Source organism: Aspergillus oryzae, chromosome 2 (genome assembly GCF_000184455.2).
Source record: "Aspergillus oryzae RIB40 DNA, chromosome 2".
NCBI classification, from domain to species: domain Eukaryota; kingdom Fungi; phylum Ascomycota; class Eurotiomycetes; order Eurotiales; family Aspergillaceae; genus Aspergillus; species Aspergillus oryzae.
In genome coordinates, this window is record NC_036436.1 from 1,680,593 (window position 1) to 1,699,261 (window position 18,669).

The 18,669-nt window shown below is 48.7% G+C and overlaps 5 protein-coding genes across 5 annotated transcripts; 2 read left to right on the forward strand and 3 right to left on the reverse strand.

The window, feature by feature from the left end:
- Positions 1-505: 505 nt before the first annotated feature.
- AO090001000638 (uncharacterized protein) lies at positions 506-1,244 on the reverse strand (the record flags this gene model as incomplete). Its single annotated transcript, XM_023234638.1, has 2 exons — positions 506-508; positions 534-1,244. The coding sequence occupies 2 exons, from the start codon at positions 1,242-1,244 to the stop codon at positions 506-508; spliced, it is 714 nt and encodes a 237-aa protein (XP_023089743.1).
- Positions 1,245-1,868: 624 nt separating this feature from the next.
- AO090001000639 (uncharacterized protein) lies at positions 1,869-3,929 on the reverse strand (the record flags this gene model as incomplete). Its single annotated transcript, XM_023234639.1, has 3 exons — positions 1,869-3,107; positions 3,155-3,766; positions 3,831-3,929. The coding sequence occupies 3 exons, from the start codon at positions 3,927-3,929 to the stop codon at positions 1,869-1,871; spliced, it is 1,950 nt and encodes a 649-aa protein (XP_023089744.1).
- A 362-nt stretch (positions 3,930-4,291) lies between these two features.
- On the reverse strand, positions 4,292-5,425 carry AO090001000640 (2-methylaconitate cis-trans isomerase PrpF family protein; the record flags this gene model as incomplete). Its single annotated transcript, XM_001819089.1, has 1 exon — positions 4,292-5,425. The coding sequence occupies one exon, from the start codon at positions 5,423-5,425 to the stop codon at positions 4,292-4,294; it is 1,134 nt and encodes a 377-aa protein (XP_001819141.1).
- A 784-nt stretch (positions 5,426-6,209) lies between these two features.
- Positions 6,210-8,585, forward strand: AO090001000641 (uncharacterized protein; the record flags this gene model as incomplete). The annotated part of the gene is made up of 3 exons (XM_023234640.1): positions 6,210-6,333; positions 6,403-7,813; positions 8,495-8,585. The coding sequence occupies 3 exons, from the start codon at positions 6,210-6,212 to the stop codon at positions 8,583-8,585; spliced, it is 1,626 nt and encodes a 541-aa protein (XP_023089745.1).
- Positions 8,586-9,895: 1,310 nt separating this feature from the next.
- Positions 9,896-14,151, forward strand: AO090001000642 (uncharacterized protein; the record flags this gene model as incomplete). Its single annotated transcript, XM_023234641.1, has 4 exons — positions 9,896-9,972; positions 11,535-11,752; positions 12,033-13,120; positions 13,186-14,151. The coding sequence occupies 4 exons, from the start codon at positions 9,896-9,898 to the stop codon at positions 14,149-14,151; spliced, it is 2,349 nt and encodes a 782-aa protein (XP_023089746.1).
- Positions 14,152-18,669: the final 4,518 nt, after the last annotated feature.

The following is an 18,669-nucleotide window of genomic DNA, read 5'->3' on the forward strand; positions in this document are numbered from 1 at the left end:
ATATGTTTCATATAAGTCCCCGGATCGTCGTCGTTAAGTCGAAGATGTTCCGGTAGCGTTTCCACCCAGTTTTTCAACGCCTTCAGTAGTTTCTGCACCCGTTGTAGAAATGTCTCGCTATACTTTCGTCGACTGTATAGCTTTGCAATGGTCTCGCCCACGATTCGAGCTAGTTTAACATTAGCTGTCAGATATTCCGTATCTGTGAATTGCTCCTCGTGCAGCGTTGCCGGACTGATATTGGAGGGCATGTCCAAGTGGATGTCATCGTCAGGGATCTGTGAAGGATGGCCCATCTTAGATCCCCACATGCGATCAAAGATGTATATCGTCCACCATATCCGGATACGGTGTTGACGCTCCACGGGGTCGATTAGCTGCGACTCGGGAATATTGTGGTTCAGTCCAATCGACAGCCCCAACCGCAAGGCAGTCCCGATCAACACCAAGGCCGAATGACGTCGGTTAAGGTAATAAGAGAACAAGGACTGGTTTCTTAGCTGATTTACTGCTTGCGGGGAGAGGACACTTACCAATAGCAATAGGGTCTCTAGATGTGTGATACTTGTTCTTTCAGGCAAAACCTGCCCCAAGCTCAAGGCGCGCGCAAAGTACGAGGTCCCCGGCACTCTGGACCCAGATAAGGGCTCAGCTCTCATCGAGTAAGCTTCCCCGAACGCGAAAAGAGCAAAGAACTTGCATTGATTGACAGTGCAGTCAAAGTCGCCCGTTCGATATATCTCCTCGAGTTTCTCCAACGTCGACTTGCGAAGGACTAAATGATATATAGAGCCGACCTGACGTAACGCTATCTTTACCAGCAATCGAGCCTGCTGGAAACTGGGCCATTGGACATTGGTAGCATTGGCCTCTGCGATCTGCTCTTCCTTGACATACTGTGTCCGAGGGATATGAGGCAAGGCATTGTTGCCCGTCAGAAACCGACGAAAGCGTGTCGCAAACGCTGTACAGGCCGCCTCTCCTACGAAAAGTGGAGGTGCAGATGGATCGTAGCGGTGAAACCATGCACGGTCGCCAATTAGGGGATTGCGCACACTGGTATTGCTCTCATCCGGCGCGTCTGCTGGTGGCACCGGCTCTGGCTCGGCGTCATGGTCCGCTTCGGTCGCGTTGGCCGAGGATGCCGACTGTTCTTTCAGGCGTTGGTTTTCCGATTCAAGAAAATTCAAATAACTTGGCATGTAAGCTCTGATGCCCGATAAGATCGTGAGATGGTGAGTCATACTTCTCGCTCACTTTGACCTGTCGATCCCTTGGTGTGTACTCGCATTTGTCCGCACACCCAACCTGCCGACATTTGGAGCACGGCTGGTCTCCGGAGCATTTGATTTTATGGTCATGACAGCGTTGACAACTGTAGTTGGATTAAGGTGCGATGAGTTTCGATCGCCAGTTGAACCAAAATCCAGGGTAGCGGGTCACGTACGCAACAATCTTCCTTCGTTTGGACGGGCTGCTGGCCTGATCGGTGGATCTGCTCTGTCTTCTGCGATTCATGGCATGGAATTGGCTGTCCTGGATTGAAGATAAGCACTGACCCTACCTATCTATCCACTTGAGCTGTTGGCAAAACGTTGGTTGGAGTTTGCTATTTTCGGGTGCATCGACCGTCGGTTGTCGGCGTTCTTTTCCTTTCGCCGAACGGAGTTCTCGGTCCTCTCCGGAGCCTTCAAACCCTACCCTGGTAATAATTACGCCCAGATTAATGTCTGGTGTATGTACATTGATTTACACAACTACTGTCGCCCAAAATTATTTACAATCCAGTCAAACCGGTGCTCCGTTCCCGGTTGTTCAGCCCAAAATTCAAACAGATCATGATTCATGATCACGCAAATTGCTGCCCGTTAGAAGAAATTCCAGGCACTCACCGCGCCCATATCGAGCCCTTCAATGAACAAGTCAGTCCACGGTAGATCTACCCTGACATCAGGTAAATGTGGAGACATGCCCACAGGGTCTCCAAATATCGCGTCCCGATCCCGCGGTGAAAATATGTTCGTCTGCAGCCCAAACCATGATTGGAACTCATCGTCCACGGCAGAGATTGGCTGCTCAGTGTCGTCGAACAAAGTTAAGATTGCGGTCCCCAGTCGCTCGATAATGGAAGAACACTTCTCTCCTACGGCACGGCCGTTTGAGATGCCGCGAAAGAGGGTTAGAAAAGTTGAGATGTTCGTACTGATCACAGGTTTTGTCAGATCCTGGCGGAGAGCTGGCGATGCTCGAAGGGCGTACAGCATAGTCAACGCAGCCAAGAAAAGGGAGTGAATTGCCACAAAGGTATATTTTATTTTGTTCCGCGCATAAAGTGAGCTATAGGAGCTGATGAGGCCAATGGCTGCTTCGGTGCAGATGCGGAGGTCATCCGCTGAGAGGATTGGCGCGGTGCGAGATGGACGATATAACGACATGATTGCATGGTTGAATGCAATATGAAACCATTCAAGGGACTGGAAAGTGGAGTGAGTATGGGGGTATCTTGGGGCAGTGACGAGCCACATGTTCAATTCAGAATAATAATATGATCGCAGGGTATCTATCTCGTTGCGCGCAGATGAGCTACGTACGGCGGGATGAAAGGCCTTGTAGATCTCGGCATTCATTCGGCGTAGTTTTATGATGTGTATAAATGTTGAGGTATCTGTGACCGTGGGAATTGTCACGGATTCTGGATCGGGAGGCTCAACTGCATCACGTAACTGATCATCGGATAGCTGGAGAGGCAAAGGGGTAGATATATCTGTGTCTTGAATGCCCAGCGGTCGACCCATATTGACTGCAATGCTGCAATCCATGACATACGCGCACCAGAACACCCGCTTGGACATCTCCGTGCGGAACAAGTCTAGACCCACAAGACTCTCACGGCGATGCAGATCGATTCCAGTTGCCAAACGGAGGGCAAGTCCCGATGTGTACCATAAATTCACTGCCTGTGGCTCATTGTGGCCATACATGCAAAGAAGCAACAGGCATTGCGCGCATTCAAAATCATCGATGCGCATAACGTAATGCAACTCCAGCACGGCCCGACCGAAGAATTCCCGATGAATAAACCGATTTTCTTGCTCGACCCAAGACTTCTCCGTCGCCGCAATGCTAAGACCATATATACAAAGAAATTGGATACCGGGTCGACTTCCAGATTAGTCATGAAAGGAGTAAGATATTTGGATTCGAAGGTTGGCCGATGGAGCACTGGGAGGTAAGGCCAGCGGCGCTCAAAGAAGATATTCACAAGCTCTACATAGGCAGCATCATTGAGAAGACTCAAGGAAATAGGCTGTTCTGTTGGCATTGAATCATCCCCCCAGAGATTCCAGGCGCAACTCAATGTGCTCATATTCATGCCCTCAATATTAGTACTCTTAGAGAAAGTTGGCCGGAGAATGCGGCCTGAGTAAGAACAATTGGCGTTACGCCGTAGGTCTCGACTCTGAGGCACAACAGATTCAGAAGTCCCCATGGTATCGTGGTGATGGGATGAGGAATTGGCCAACGCGAGGCCATCCAAGGCTCGAGGGTTGGCACCATCATGCAGACTGTCCTTATCCTTCTGTGCTAGTAACTCCTCGTGCTGTTGGGCTAGAGCTTCATAGCGACGCTCCAAGGATGCCAACTGTTCACGAAGCGACTGACATCTACAGTCGGCATCACTTTGTCGAATCAATAGTCTTTCTGAAGGTATGCATGTCGCACCCGCCCTGGCGCACGGCCCGCATATTGGCGTTTTACCATCACACTGGGGGTACGGTCATCAGCCGAACTTGAGGAATGCGGTTCAGCAAGACGAAAGAAAGGCTTACTTTTTGTTTTCGCCGTCGACAGCGCTCACAGGCGGCAGCACTCCGAGTGAGTCCACGACGGTGGCGCCGAGGAACTGGGCTGGAAGATGGAGTTGCCATGGATTAAATCGCCGGGAGTTCACATTTCCCCCCTGAGAATCGCCACTTAACTGGGCATATTTGCGGTGCTGAGCGCCTTCTCCACATTCTGTCCCTGAGAGAAAATGCAATCGAGCTAAATCGACCGTTTACATTTGGATCGAGGGCACGTGATCCAGATGGACTGCCCCGTTCAATGAGCCAATCACGTTTTGATCATTTAACAATCATTTCATGCATACATGAGGATACTTAACCTTGGGACAAAGCTCATACTGTAGGCGCTGATACATATGCATCTAAACTCTTAGTTTGCGAATCCAGCATTCTATCTTTTATACATGTCATCTATGTGCCCAGTAAATTCATGCCCTTCAGTCTGTTTACATCGACTCATCCTTCCAAAATATGCGTCCCTCAAAGAGACGGCGAGCTGTCCTAAAAACGGTAGCAGCCGAAAGTGCTCCATTAGGATCAAAGTCTGCTCCAACCAGTAGGTTGCCGCTGGTATGTCCGATGGTGATACCCGCCTGATCCACAGGTTGTTTGCTAGCAACATCAGCCACGGTGCTCCCCTGGACTCGAGCGGCAGAGGCCAGAGCCAGAGCTACAGTGATTGGGACCGCCTTGTGGGGTTGCCCGACGGAGATCGAGCGGGCGAGAACGTCCACATCACTGGCAGTCTGTTTCTGTTGGACCGCTCGTTCATTTTCGGGCGGCGTTGACACTAGACAGATTTTGGGTACACTCCCAGGAATAGTCTCTGGCGTTGATGCTAAGCCCATCTTCACTCCTGCTTGACGACGGATTGAATCTAGACGTGCTAGCAAGTCTGGATGCACTTCTATCTCGTCGGGGGTCAGATTCCCGTCCACGCCAAGGTCACTGGCGCGGACAAAGGTACAGGGGTTGGCGACATCAATGCATGTTGCTGCTACCCCATCGAATGTATCAACTACATTTCCTGTAGGGAGTAGTTTCCCGGTTCGAGACCCAGCTGGGTTCAAGAAATCGAGTTTAATGCGTGCTGCTGTGCTTGCAACGCCATCGATGGCGAACGTACCGCTCGAGGCGGCCTCGCCATCAACAACTGGAAAAGTCGCACGAATGACTTTGCCCGTGTTGGTATTATGGATTCGTATTGACGCATCAGTCGCGTTGGAAGACACCTGGACAAGCTTAGAGTCGACGGCAAAGGGACCAACTGCACTGATCATGTTCCCACAGTTGCTTGAGTAATCAACATCTGGTGTCTTGACCCCCAGGGAAACGAAAGTGTAGTCGACATCAGCCTCTGGATGTTGTGATTTGCCGACGATGCAGATTTTGGAGAGACTGGAGATCCCCCCACCAAGCCCATCAAGCTGACGACCGTAGGGATCGGGACTGCCAATCACATCCAAAAAGATAGGATCCCAAGATTTTCTGTCACGAGGTAGATCTTCCTGCCGGAAGAAGACCGCCCTCGACGTTCCTCCCCGATAGTAAGCTGCAGGAAGAGAGCGCTGTTTCTTCATTCGAAATTGTTCGTTTTGTTGCTGGCATAGACTATAAGAATGAGATACCCATCGTCTGGATGAAAACCCTGAGATGGACAAATGCCCTGAGAGACGCTGTGGAAAGGGTGTTGTGCGTGATAGCATACCGGCCAGGATAGTGTCAAGGTACAGAAAGAAAAGAATAACAAATACGATCTAACTAGGTATGGAGTACTGAATGAGACTGTCTGCGATGCCTTTAGTGGTCAGAAACTGAAGTTTCATATAAGGCGAGCTTCTCGGTCGAGCTTCGGATAGATCCGATGCTATGATCAGATGATCTCAACCGCATAAGTGAACTATTTTTGCCCTATAGAGTAGATCCCATTGAGACGGCTCATCTGCAAGATAAATTACGATTACAGGGGATATATCAAGGGTATCATTGGATGTGCCAGGAGCCAAGCATTGCTACTAACCTTAGGTAGTTCCATCATGCCAGTTATTTCCTTTGCATTCCGGTGCCTCTGCGTAGTTAATCAGCCCACGCTGCACTTGATTATATACGGCCAGTACCAGATTCATCCTGAACCAGCTGTTTCTCTTCGGATGGTTCCGTTTCCCCATTCCAACAGAATCTGGGGAAAATTGACATCTGGGGGTGATATCACGTTGCGGGGTCTCGGCACTTCAAATCTGTAACATAAAGGTGCAAGCACTCTCAGTCTGATGCCATGTTCTACAATACTGAGTACGTGCGAGGCCTTGGGTAGACAGTCTGCCCTTACTTCTTTGTCCTCGTGTACGGCAATTATCTACAACAATGACCCGTTCCACTACCTCGCTTGCTAAGTACATCCATGCCATCCGTGACTCTCCACGGGGGATATATAACCATAACCTCGCTGTTGTGGTTGTCTCATTTGCCCTCTGTGGTTGTGCGAAGGGTATGTTGCCTGACCCAAAGACCTGCCCGATTATACTATGTCTCTATCTGACCCCTCGTTTACTCGTAGGTTGGGACGAAGGATCAGCATCTGCTATTACACAGCTCAAGTCTTTTGAGCGCATGTATAATCTGGACAACAATACAGTTTCTAATATTGTCTCGTTCGTCAATCTGGGGGCGGGGGTCGGTGCTTTGCTCTCTTTCTTATTGAATGACCGCATTGGTCGCAGGTGGTCGATGCGACTTTACCAGTTGGTATACATCATCGGCTCCTTGATATCCTGCTTTTCATACGGCAATGTCGGTGTGCTCTACGCTGGCCGCCTAATTGCCGGCTTGGGAATTGGGGCATTGACCGTGGTAGGCCCTATGACAATTGCAGAGGTGGCACCCAAGGCCACGAGAGGTCTCATGACTCTGTTATTCAATGTCTGCATGCTTTCTGGGCAGGCGTTAGGTGTTTTCACTGTGTACGGATGCTCCATACACATATCACCGGCGAAAAACCTTCAGTATCAAATTCCCTGGTTTACTCAGACCTTTGCTCCCTCAATCAGCATTATCCTCTCCTTCTTTGCCGTCGAGTCCCCGCGTTGGATCATTCTGAGCAATAAACGACAAAGCGCCCTTGCTAGCCTGCTCCGTCTTCGAGGTCTCCCTGCAAACCATCCTTATGTGGACGCTGAATACAATGAAATGGTGCGGCAAGTAGAAGAAGAGGACACCTCCCTTGGGCCAACCAGCTCTCTGAAGGTAGTCAAGGAAACGTTCTTCATTCGCAGCAATTTACGCCGCGTGCAGCTCTCCCTTGTGGCATATATCCTCGCACAGATGTCGGGAGCTAATTCCGTAACAAACTATCTCCCAACAATATTTGGAATGGTAGGTATCAAAGGATCTGGAGTCAAGGTCTACACCACGGGTCTCTATGCAATTACAAAGCTCATATTCTGCGTGGCCGCCTCTCTATGCTTCGTTGATGTGCTGGGCCGGCGCAAGTCTCTGATGACCGGTATCATCATTCAGATAATCTGTCACTCTTATTTGGCTGGATATCTGAGTTTTTTTACCAAAGAGCCTTCAACTATGCCCAAAGGAGCCTCAGATGCGGCCATTGCCTTCATATACATTCATGCCTTGGGATGGGCAATTGGACTTTACACACTGCCTTATCTCTTTGGTGCCGAGCTGTGGCCTAGCCGGATTCGTTCCTTTGGGGGCGCTCTGTCTCAATGTTTCCATTGGCTTTTCTACTTCGCCATCACAAAGGCAACACCTTCTCTATTGACTGGCTTACACACATGGGGCGCGTTTGTGTTGTTCGCCGGGTTCTGTATCGTTGCGCTCGTATACACCTTCTTCCTGGTTCCCGAGACGAGCGGCCTCAGTCTCGAGGAAATAAACAAGATCTTTGAACGACCTCTTTACCGATTAGGTCAGCCGTTGGCTCCTGAGAGACAGAATGATGAGGATGATGAGTAGGTCTCTAATTCATTTCAGGTTATTACACCTTGCTAATATCAAGTTGCAGCGAGAAGCAGAGTACCAGGTACATCGAACGCGTATAGATTATAGCCAGATCTAGTTTGTATGTGTTAAATATGATCATGACTGTTTGGGCAGTGTAGCTTCAGTACTCAATCTATTTACTTGATATGAGACGAATTACCACTGATGAACAGATAAACGATAGCTTAGAATCTATGACCCAATTCATTTTGCATTTTCTGAGTTTGATGTAGTAGTCTGCCTCATTTCTCTATTCCCCAAAATCCCACTTAATGACGATCAGTCAAACTTGTCTACACTAATACTAGCTCTCAATGGCTACAGTTGTCACCGTCGTGCATCTCGCTTTGATTTATTATATGCTGGGTGTGAATATACCGCAAATTTGCTCATAGTTTTGTATTGGGTAAGAAACGTTCAAGTCTAGTATCGGTTTGCGAAGTCCTTCACCATATCTCCAAGCCCAACCATGCAGATGGTAGCCCAGCCAGCTACACCGATTCGTGGTACAACACCTCGGAAGAGACCCTTGACTCCTGATATGCGAATGATCTTCTTCAGAGTGGACATCATTGTTGGACGAACTGATCGACCGGGCTCCTCTTTCATTGACTGCATTTCCACACGAAGGACCTATTCTCGTTTATCAGCATCTCACGCCTCAACAATATGGGATATGTGTCTACTCACCTCGAACGGCTGATTCCAGCAACTCAGAGCACCTCCAACCGTGGAGGCTAGGATCTTCTCACCAAAACCAAGCTTCTCTTCTTTCCCTTTCCCGCTCATCCAACGGATACGTTCCTCTGCAAATCGAGCAATCCCAATTCTCGATGACCAACCAGTGATCTGGCGTAATGCAACGGCGTTTACTCCCTTGTTCACACCTCGAATTCCCTGTTCGCGAATGATCTTGAAGAAAATCTCAAATGTTCCCGGTACCTTAGCACCGTTCACCGACATCTTCGTCCGCGTGACTTCTACAGTCTTCATACAAGTGGTCATCCCCATAGTCAGGTAGGCTTGTGCCACCCCGCCCCCGATTCCACCCAGGGCGCCACAGACAGTGGGTGAAGCACCGAGCTTCATCTTAGCATGGTACTCAATCTCAGTCGATGTGATAATGAGTATTGCCCCTTTGGTAGAGGCTTCCAGCCAAGCCTGTGGACCGGTTCTCATGTTAGCATGTCTAGTCGACCCTATGGTGAAATCTTGTATCTTACCCAAGGTATCAAGCCTTGGTAAAAGGCAAGTGGTCCCCCGCGGAGCCATGTCTTTTGTACTGCGGCTCTTAATGTGTCATGTCTGTTGGCGGCGAGCTAATGCGTTCAATGGTGTTATAAATTGCTCTGGCAGTGGATACTACATTTGATCCACTATATCAGATGCAACTCACATGTGTTTTTAGTACCTCCATCGGTTGACCAAGGGTCGTAACTATAACCGCTGTTAGAAGACCAATCATGGGATATAAATCGATATCACTTGCCCTGAAATATATTCATCGACGCTCCAACCCCTAAGTTTCGGAGAGGAACCCTTCTCCTTTTCTCGCTTGCTTCTTCCAAAGGAAGAGCTACAGGGCTCCTGGGTAATGAACTTTGCACATTCATTCTCACTTGAAATGTTTTGGAAACACGATGATATCCAAATAATGTGGTTAAAAGGGACCTGAACACAGCTGAGAACCCTGTATATATGATCCTCCGTCTGTCTTGAAATGAATTATTTTCGATTTGTTTCGCTCTTCTACTTGCGATTGGACAGACTTATAGACAACTTAATGTCCCACCAGTGTTGCTTTCTGTATCTCTATGTTGGAGATAAGAGATAAATATCGGAAGCATCCGATACCAGTATTCTTCGCGCAATTGCCGGCAAACCCGAAGTGGACCATGTGCGTCCGAGGTATATGTTAGTATGAATAATGCTGATATTGTGCTTGGTGTTTATGTTGGATCCTGACTCTTGTATATCTTTACCAACAAAAATTGCAGATGCTGCCTCGGGCCAGTATATCATTCAAGGTATATCAAATTTCCCGCAGCACGATGGGCAGCGTATCCTCCATATTACAGACGAAAGGTCCAGCGCATAGTTTTGCATCTGTGACAGACTGTCAGAAAAAGTAAGTAGCCCAGGGAATATCGAAGAACATAAGGACGAGGGTCTAACAATCTTAGAACACCTCTCTTACCAGCGGGAGCATTCGATACTCATGTCCACGTCTTCGATCCCCGTCTGGGCCCATATGCCCCGGGTCGACCATACACGCCCGAAGATGCTCCTCTATCAAAGCTGATTGCCTTCAACGAGAATCTAACAACAGACGGTCAAGTGGGGAATCTGGTCCTCGTCCAGCCATCACCTTACAAAACCGATTGCACGGTGTTGCTACAATGCTTACGGGATTTACGAAACCGCAACATCAATGCACGTGCTATAGTGGTTATTGATGTGGATAATGTGACAGATCATGCCCTGGAGGAGATGCATCAGCTCGGTGCACGAGGCATACGCTTGAATTTCCAAGCAGACGGTCGTGAAGTCGACCTAACTAAGCTGGCGGATATGCTACACAAAGCTGCCAGTCGCATTCAACATCTTCCGGGCTGGATGGTTCAGCTTTATGTTCCTGTCTGGGTATGGGAGGGTAAGTTTTGGCGCTTGTGAATCGTATTCGCGCTCCTGCTTAACCTATTTGTTAATGACGGATATAGCTGTAGCATCTTGGCAGGCGATTCGTAAGGGCCGCAATTTCAGCTGTGTTTTCCCCCGTACTATACTCCCGTCGTTTGAGGCGTCATCCAGGTGGGCATAAAGAACCTTTTCAGAGTAGGTCAAAGGGCGATCCAAACTACAATGAGCTGTGATTAACATGCATTCAAATCCTGGGCACTGGTTTGAGCAGGAACAACTGGAAGCATAGTACCTACCGACGGCGGATCTCGTTAACTTTGCGCGTAAATTTCTGCAAGTCGACATGCCGATGTTGTTCAAATCGGCTTAAAGATGCCGTACCAGGTGACGCCTCCGAGGCGAACCACCTATGAACCTGCGACTTTGACCTCAACCAATGCCTCGAGCAATGTTGTGAGGAAAACCTGGATCGCATTGCTAAAGAGACCATCTTGTCCGCCTTTTTTTCCAAGAAGAAAAGAGGGAGCCTCAAATTACCCCACAAATCATAGGGAGGATCTTGCGAGTTTAACTAAGGCTGCATTTTAATGTGTTTACTTATTCTCAAGCTCTCATTAGCTGGTGAGTTCGCAGTTGCCATCGTATTCGGATGCATCCGCCGCGAGTATAGAGTCGGGTGCTTCCGACCCCAATGTCCCCCACGCCACGCCTAAGAACAATTACCCGGATCCACATCGTGATAAACGAGGAAGGGAGGCTTTGCTCTAAACTTTTCCAGTAATCGGCTCCTCTGCTTGCTATGGATCCCCAATCCATGGCTTAACTTTGATAGCTAACAGGCACCAAGCAATACCCGACGGGATCCAGCCATCGGTATACCAGGATGAGTATGCGGTTTCAAAGCCCGATTATGCTTGACAAGTGTACTATGAGCTTCTTCCTACTGATATGAGAGCTGGGTATATACAATGCTGTAGTCCTACTATCCATCCACTTTCATAATTGCAATATCATCTGTATCTGAAGCAATTTTGTTATTTTGAATAATAGTAGCATCTCCAATATAAGGAGCACTCAGCAAGATGATATATCATCAATAGTCTTCTCACCTATAGAATCGAGCTGGATTATCCCTCATAAGCTTTTCCCAGACTTCTTCACTACCCACCCAGTCTCTCAAATTTTGCAGAATCCCAAGATTATCAATCGAACGAAACCCTTCTTTTACATTGATGTCCGGATTCTTCAAGCGAGCCGCACCATCTCCCGTATGTGGCCAGTCACTACCCCAGACCAGCTGATATGGGATCTCACGTGCCAGTGACTCGATAATGGGTTTCATATCACTGTAAGTAGAAGCAGAGTCCTTTGAACAACGATATAGACCAGATATCTTCACTATAGCACGCCCGTGCTTCGCTAGTGATGTGAGAGATGAAAAGCCTGGTTGCGATAAAGGTGATTCATGGAATTCCGGCGACAACTTCGACCGGCCCAGTGCTCCTCCCAGATGGTCAGCTATGACGGGGACTGGCAGATCGAGGATAGAATCATATAGAGCTCAAATGGCTCTCATCCAGTTTATGTCTGCAGGACTTGAATCTACTGCGGTTCCAACAACAGTGCATTGTGACCATCTGATCGTTAGTCGGGATGGCGAGACTGAGGATCTTCCCCGGGCTCTCGAAGCTCACCAAGAGGTGTACGACTTCATGGAAAGTGCCTGTCAAAGATATAATATGGGCTTCTGGAAGCCGGGCGCTGGAATCATTCATCAGAATGTGCTCGAAAACTACGCTTTCCCCGGTGGCATGATGGTTGGGACTGATTCTCATACCCCAAATGCGGGAGGTATAGGTATGATTGCCATCGGAGTTGGTGGCGCTGATGCTGTGGATGTTATGGCTGGTTTACCGTTGGAGTTAATAGCACCTCGTGTCCTTGGTGTTAAATTGACCGGAGAACTCACTAAATGGGCATCTCCTAAAGATGTGATCAATAAGCTCGCCAGTCTGATATCTGTCAAGGGAGGGACTGGATCCATTGTCGAATACTTTGGGTCAGGCACGAAGGGACTCTCGGCGACTGGAATGGCCACAATCTGTAATATGGGGGCTGAGACGGGTGCTACCACGTCCATCTTCCCTTACTCTCCCCAGATGGCAGCGTATCTTCGTGCAAACAACAGACCAGACATGGCTCAAGCGGTCGAGACAGTCTCCCATGAACTGCGTGCTGACCATGGGGCAGAGTACGATCGCGTGATTGAGATTGACTTGTCAACCTTGGAACCACAAATTAATGGACCCTTCACTCCAGATCTTGCTACTCCATTGTCTAAGTTTCACTCGGCTGTGAAAGAGAATGCGTGGCCAAAGCTCACGGCGGGTCTGATCGGATCGTGTACCAACTCGTCATTTGAAGATATGACACGCGCTGCTAGTGTTGCTCAACAAGCATTGGATGCTGGTCTCAAACCGAAGGTGCCTCTACTGGTGTCTCCCGGTAGCTTGCAGACTCGACGGACACTCGAAAACGCCGGGATTGTCGACGTTCTCGAAAAGGTTGGGGCTACGATGCTGACCAATGCCTGTGGTCCCTGCTGTGGCTCTTGGGACCGTACTGACATGCCAAAAGTAAGTATCTTGCCTATCTTACGCTTCGTATATTGCGATCATCACCTCCTAACAGGCGCTCACAGGGGACACCCAACTCCATCATCACCTCATACAATCGTAACTTTTCCGGTCGATTAGATTCTAACCCAGCAACCCATGTATTCCTTTCATCCCCAGAAGTTGTCATGGGCAAGATCTTCTCCGACGATCTTTCTTTCGACCCCAACGTGGACAGTCTGACGACTCCCTCAGGAGAGGAATTCCGCTTCACTCCCCCTGTTGGCCAGTCACTCCCCAGTCGGGGATACGAAGATTCAGATTCTGCATACTTAGCCCCCCCTACAGATGACCGCAGTCATATACAAGTTCAAATTTCTCCTTCTTCTCAACGTCTACAGAAGCTCGCCCCATTCAAGCCTTGGTCCGGGAATGATTTCGAGGACTGCCTCATTCTCATCAAAACCAAGGGCAAGTGCACCACCGACCACATCACTCCTGCAGGCCCCTGGTTCCGCTTTCGGGGCCACCTCGAGAACATCTCCAACAACACCTTGATCGGCGCAGTCAACGCGGAAACCGAGCAAGTCAATCAGATCCGCAATCGCTTGACAGGTGAAGATGGCGGCGTGCCCGACACGGCCCGCGACTACCAAGCCAAAGGTCGCCCTTGGGTGGTGATTGCCGACCATAACTACGGGGAGGGTTCCTCCCGTGAACATGCTGCCCTCCAGCCTCGCTACCTTGGAGGCGTAGCTATCATCGCCAAGAGCTTCGCTCGTATTCATGAGGCCAATCTGAAAAAGCAAGGCATGCTGCCACTGACTTTCACAAATGAGGCGGACTATGACCGCATCCGCTCTTCGGATCTTGTTAGTATCAAAGGTCTGGCCGCCCTGGCTCCTGGCCAACCGCTCACTCTCTTGGTAACTCCCACGGAATCATCGAGTGAGCCCTGGCAGGCGGAGGTTTCTCATTCGTTTACCCATGAGCAGATCGAGTACTTTAAGGCTGGCAGTGCACTCAATCTGATGTCCAGGCACCTTTCCTAGAGTATAGTTTGGGAGAAAGCTTTCACTCGTGTACCGTAAACACTCAGGCGATGGTCCGGAGAATCTGGTCCGGCTGTGGGGAAACTTGTTTCGGACGTCGCAGATCCTCCCCACATTGACGCCAGGGTGAATCTATAGTTCCCCGTCTTATAGATACATTCCAGCCCTATGGAGTATAACTTCCAAGCTAAGTTGCCAGATAGCTCGGTATTAGACTTGCTTACCTGTTGAATGATAATTGCATTTTTCTCTTATTTTGATTGACACATCGCGAGGTCCAGTGCCGCTGGTCAATATGACATATAGGAATTGCTTGAGCAAAGTCTGACATATCCAGGAGCACGAACACCTACATCACCTGTTCTTCCAGAGGTTTGTGCTCACTATTATTATGTATATTAAATTTCGGGCTTTGCCTGCCCGACAGGAGACAAGCTTTCCCGCATGTATGTGCCCATCCGGGTATGGAGAAGAGATATTAGTACATGATATAGTCTGATTTCTCGATCAGATTGGTCATTGTACACCATAGCTAGGCATGATGGGCCCTCTACAACCGACATTAGTCCCAAACTACGGTGAGAGTACTAATTGTACGGAAGTTAATCATCCATGAAGCAACCATGGTGAGCTCACGGACAACGGTCGAGTGCAAATGCTACTATTGGGATGACAGCTTCGACAGCATTACGTTGACTACCTGGAACTGCTCCCTGCTGTCCTAACCGATCCTCGTACTGTGCGCTTTCGCTCATCGCCTTTCCCGCGAGCTTTAGAATCCTTGTTGCATGTTGTTTGGGGAAATGTTCCTTTCTAGTACCCAGTTGGCTTCTTCTGGACCGCCTGTTACTGCCATGAGAAGTTTAGAGAATGAAGCACTCGTTCTGAATGAACATTTCTGCGATCGCTTTACTCAGCCGTGTAAGACCTCCTCGCATCGGACAGCAGATAGATGTGCGATGACCCATCTGAATCTTAGGCGTGTCAATTTGCTGACGGTATGCTGACTGAGATGGCCTCACACAGGGAATGATTCTGCTGAGAAGGTCTACATTAACTCACTTCTGCGTAATATATGCCAGCCCAACGGACTATTGCAGTTGGTTCAAAGTCTAATACCCATGCGATCCATGATATTATCAATTCCGCGTTTGCCGCTCCAGACATTCGGCTACCAAAGTAGCTCTACGACAGCAAAATCAATAAAATTGTTGAGACAATATCGCTTATGAAGAAGAGCACGATACGTACTTTGGAAATAGCGAGATGCGACGGGTCGGAATTGGAGCTCTCTTGGGGGACTTTACCGAGGAGTCTTGTAGCTAAGGCAGAGAAAACGGCAACAATGGAGACTCTCTAACAAAAGCTCTTACTTTCTGGCACGCATTAATCTACCCTTGGAGCCATCATGGTCTCTCTGGGGATTATTGGCGTGAACGGGACGAGAAATGGCCACCGTTTGGATCTGTCCTTGCTGTTGAGCTATTCCGGGAGGATTGAAAGGGTGACACCCAGATCACAGAGCGTGCACATCAGCAGGATAATAGAAACCTTCACCCTCTCTAGTTGCTCGAACTCAAACCCCGTTACTATCAGCCGAAAAGTTTGGAGAGAAGCGTGTATGGAGAACCTGAATGGGCTGTGCGTCCCTCGAGAGGTGGAACCAGATGGACATTGAACCCTTCCCGGTTGTTAGGTTAGGCCCCATAGGGAAAGACGAATATTTCTCATCCTTGCACGGCATGTTTTTCTTCAATATGAACACAGTCAAAAATCTATTCCGATTCTGACGAATGAAGACCAGTAACTATTGCAAATGAGGACCGGAAAATGGATCATCCGGTACGTAGGTATGAATGTTGGACACGAGACTCGTCTCGGATGTTTAATCCGCTGATCGTCAGCCCGGACAGCATAACAGATTAATAATGCTAGTTGCTGTGTTAGTGATCAGAACTTCAAATTGCTAGTTCGCCTGAATGTCTACCGTTTCGCCTAGTCTTGTCTCCTTTCGATAGCGCCTTGATTAATTACAATTGATCCGCAAATTACACGACATGCAGGTTCAACGTCCACATTTTTCAACAATCGAAACTATGTACTCTGTCGATTGTGGTCAGTTCCGGATGAGCATGATAGGTATAAGTTACGAGTGATTGCGCGAACTGTCAGCGACCGACGACGTACACCTCTACCATCTGTTATTTGGAGAGCTTCTGTCGACGACAAATTGACGAGACCCTTTGGTAGATACTCTAGAAACCGGACCTTGCTAAGAACGTTGAAGGCCAGGGGCATGCAAGGTAGGGAGGAGATCTGAGAATGAACATAATTAATGCAGGTTAGTTCAAGCAAATATCAGTCTGATGTGTTAGTTATAGTCCCCCGTTTCTCGCATTCAACGCCATTTCATCGTACAAAGCCAGTGGGTTTAGGGAGGCGAGGCACGGGTGTCCCACGCTCGTTCGCCGCTCTGCAAGGCTGAGGAAAAGCATAACTCTCCTAGCAACCTCCTGCGTCCAGCAACCTGGAAAGATGAGCAAGGCGGGCGCTTGATTTGCAGGCAGCTTGCTCCCGAGATAACCGTACGGTGTCGGGGTCGAGTGTACCTGAAGGCAGTCGAACGATAGCGACCGTAGATACTAGTAGTAGTCGGTAAGTCGTAAGGAAAGTCACCTGAGGAAAAACTATTGCTCCACTTTTTGGGGGAAATCAACTCCCAAGTATCCAATGCCCTTCGGAACATAATTCCTCGCCAATCAAAGGACTTTCCCAACGCACAACCGCTGGGGCAGCTTCTGAACATGACCTATCTGTTCAGACACGCTTCGGCCGAATTACAACCTACTTCGGGTTTATGATCTTTTCACCCCCTCCCTGAGATATAAAGAGGGCTTGCCGGTGTGACTTTGCTTGCACCGCTTTTCATTTGCCATCCCCTTCCTTCTCCACCCTCTCTCCCTCGCTCTCTCTCCTGTTTCTCTCCACCCCCCTTTTTTTGACTAATGTAGTTGGGTTGTTTCCCAAAAAACATCAGCGCTGAGGACTAATCACTTCCTTCAACATATAACATGCTTTCCCCTTGAGGCTTTCTAAAGATCTGCCACGAAGCGAACGAGACATCAAGATATCCAGGGGCGCGTCGAGGACAGGTCTGGGGATCGACCCGTAAATGTTACACCAAGGGTTCGGCTGTGAGACTGACATTACCCGAGCAGTAGGCGAGAGTATGAGTGCTGGAGGTAAGCCATAGGCAGCTATTCCATTCATCCTCGTTGCTAATATCAAGTTTCCCTAGGTGCAATCCTGAGTCTAGCCCGTTGATGATGATGCCATCGACTGACGATGGCATTTTCCTCGTCCACATCAACAATGCATGGCTCTGGAAACGCCTAAAAAGCGTAGCTCTGTCTTGCCGCCTCAAGACCCCTTCAGGCATCCATAGGCATCAACGCTTGTATGTAGTTCCACGGCATAGTAGAATGACACGCAGGACTTTCAAGTGGTTGATATCTCCTGCAACACCTCAAATAAGTGAGCTTGTGACCACTGCCGATAAAAGAGAATATGTCGAGTTCAGCTTGTTGTTGATATCTCTCAGGAGAGTCACTTCTCCAGCGATGACCCCCTCCTTGGACTGTTGATGACCTCTGATAGACAGCTATTCACCTTACGCTTAATCAGATCTCTGAGTTATCATCTTGATGGACACACACGAAAGGAGCTGTCCTGAAGATGTGCCTCGAAAACTATTCATTCTTAACATTCTTAAGAAGAAAACACGGAAATCGGACACCAGCCTACAAGGCCTAGCCAAAGGAGTTCCACCGCCGAAGCTTTCCTACATTTCATAGTCAAATCGCCCGATGATTCGGTTATTGAACCTAAAGTCGTTCTATATCCATATTTGCTAAGCTATAGTCATGCGTTGGTTATGTTCCATGACCCTCGTGTGTGAGCCAATACTTCTCTCCACTACTGGATTATGGAAAGATGAAATGGCGGAAACGACGCACATATGCGGCAACTTTGTTATGGCGTGCATCATCCCTCAATTACTTCGCTCTCGTGGGTGTTGGTGTCTCTGGTCGATGTGCGGAGAAAGTCGTTGTCGGAGAGCGTGAGTCCTAAGCAAGAAACAAAATCTCTTCGCTTCTCTCACTCAATGCGGATGACTAAGATCGAGCAGCGAGGGTATACAAAGGTGATATAAGGCCGATGGACTTTGACTTATGAGCGCTCAAACAAACAAGATTTCCGTGAACTTACTCCTGCATCCTAGTTGGTCGTGAGGTCTAGTGGGTGTTGAAGCCCCAATCGACAGCAGTGATGCGGTACAGCTTTCTAGCGACACATTTGTCGCCTCAGACTGTTTTCACATTAAACGCACCACCATGATTCTAGATGCTTCTAGAACTCTCGTGCCATTGCATAGCCCTGCAATTGAGGGTGACACTGATGCCTCTTGTCTCGGCTTGATTAGGTCACTGCGAGCGACACGATAGGCTGATAGTACTC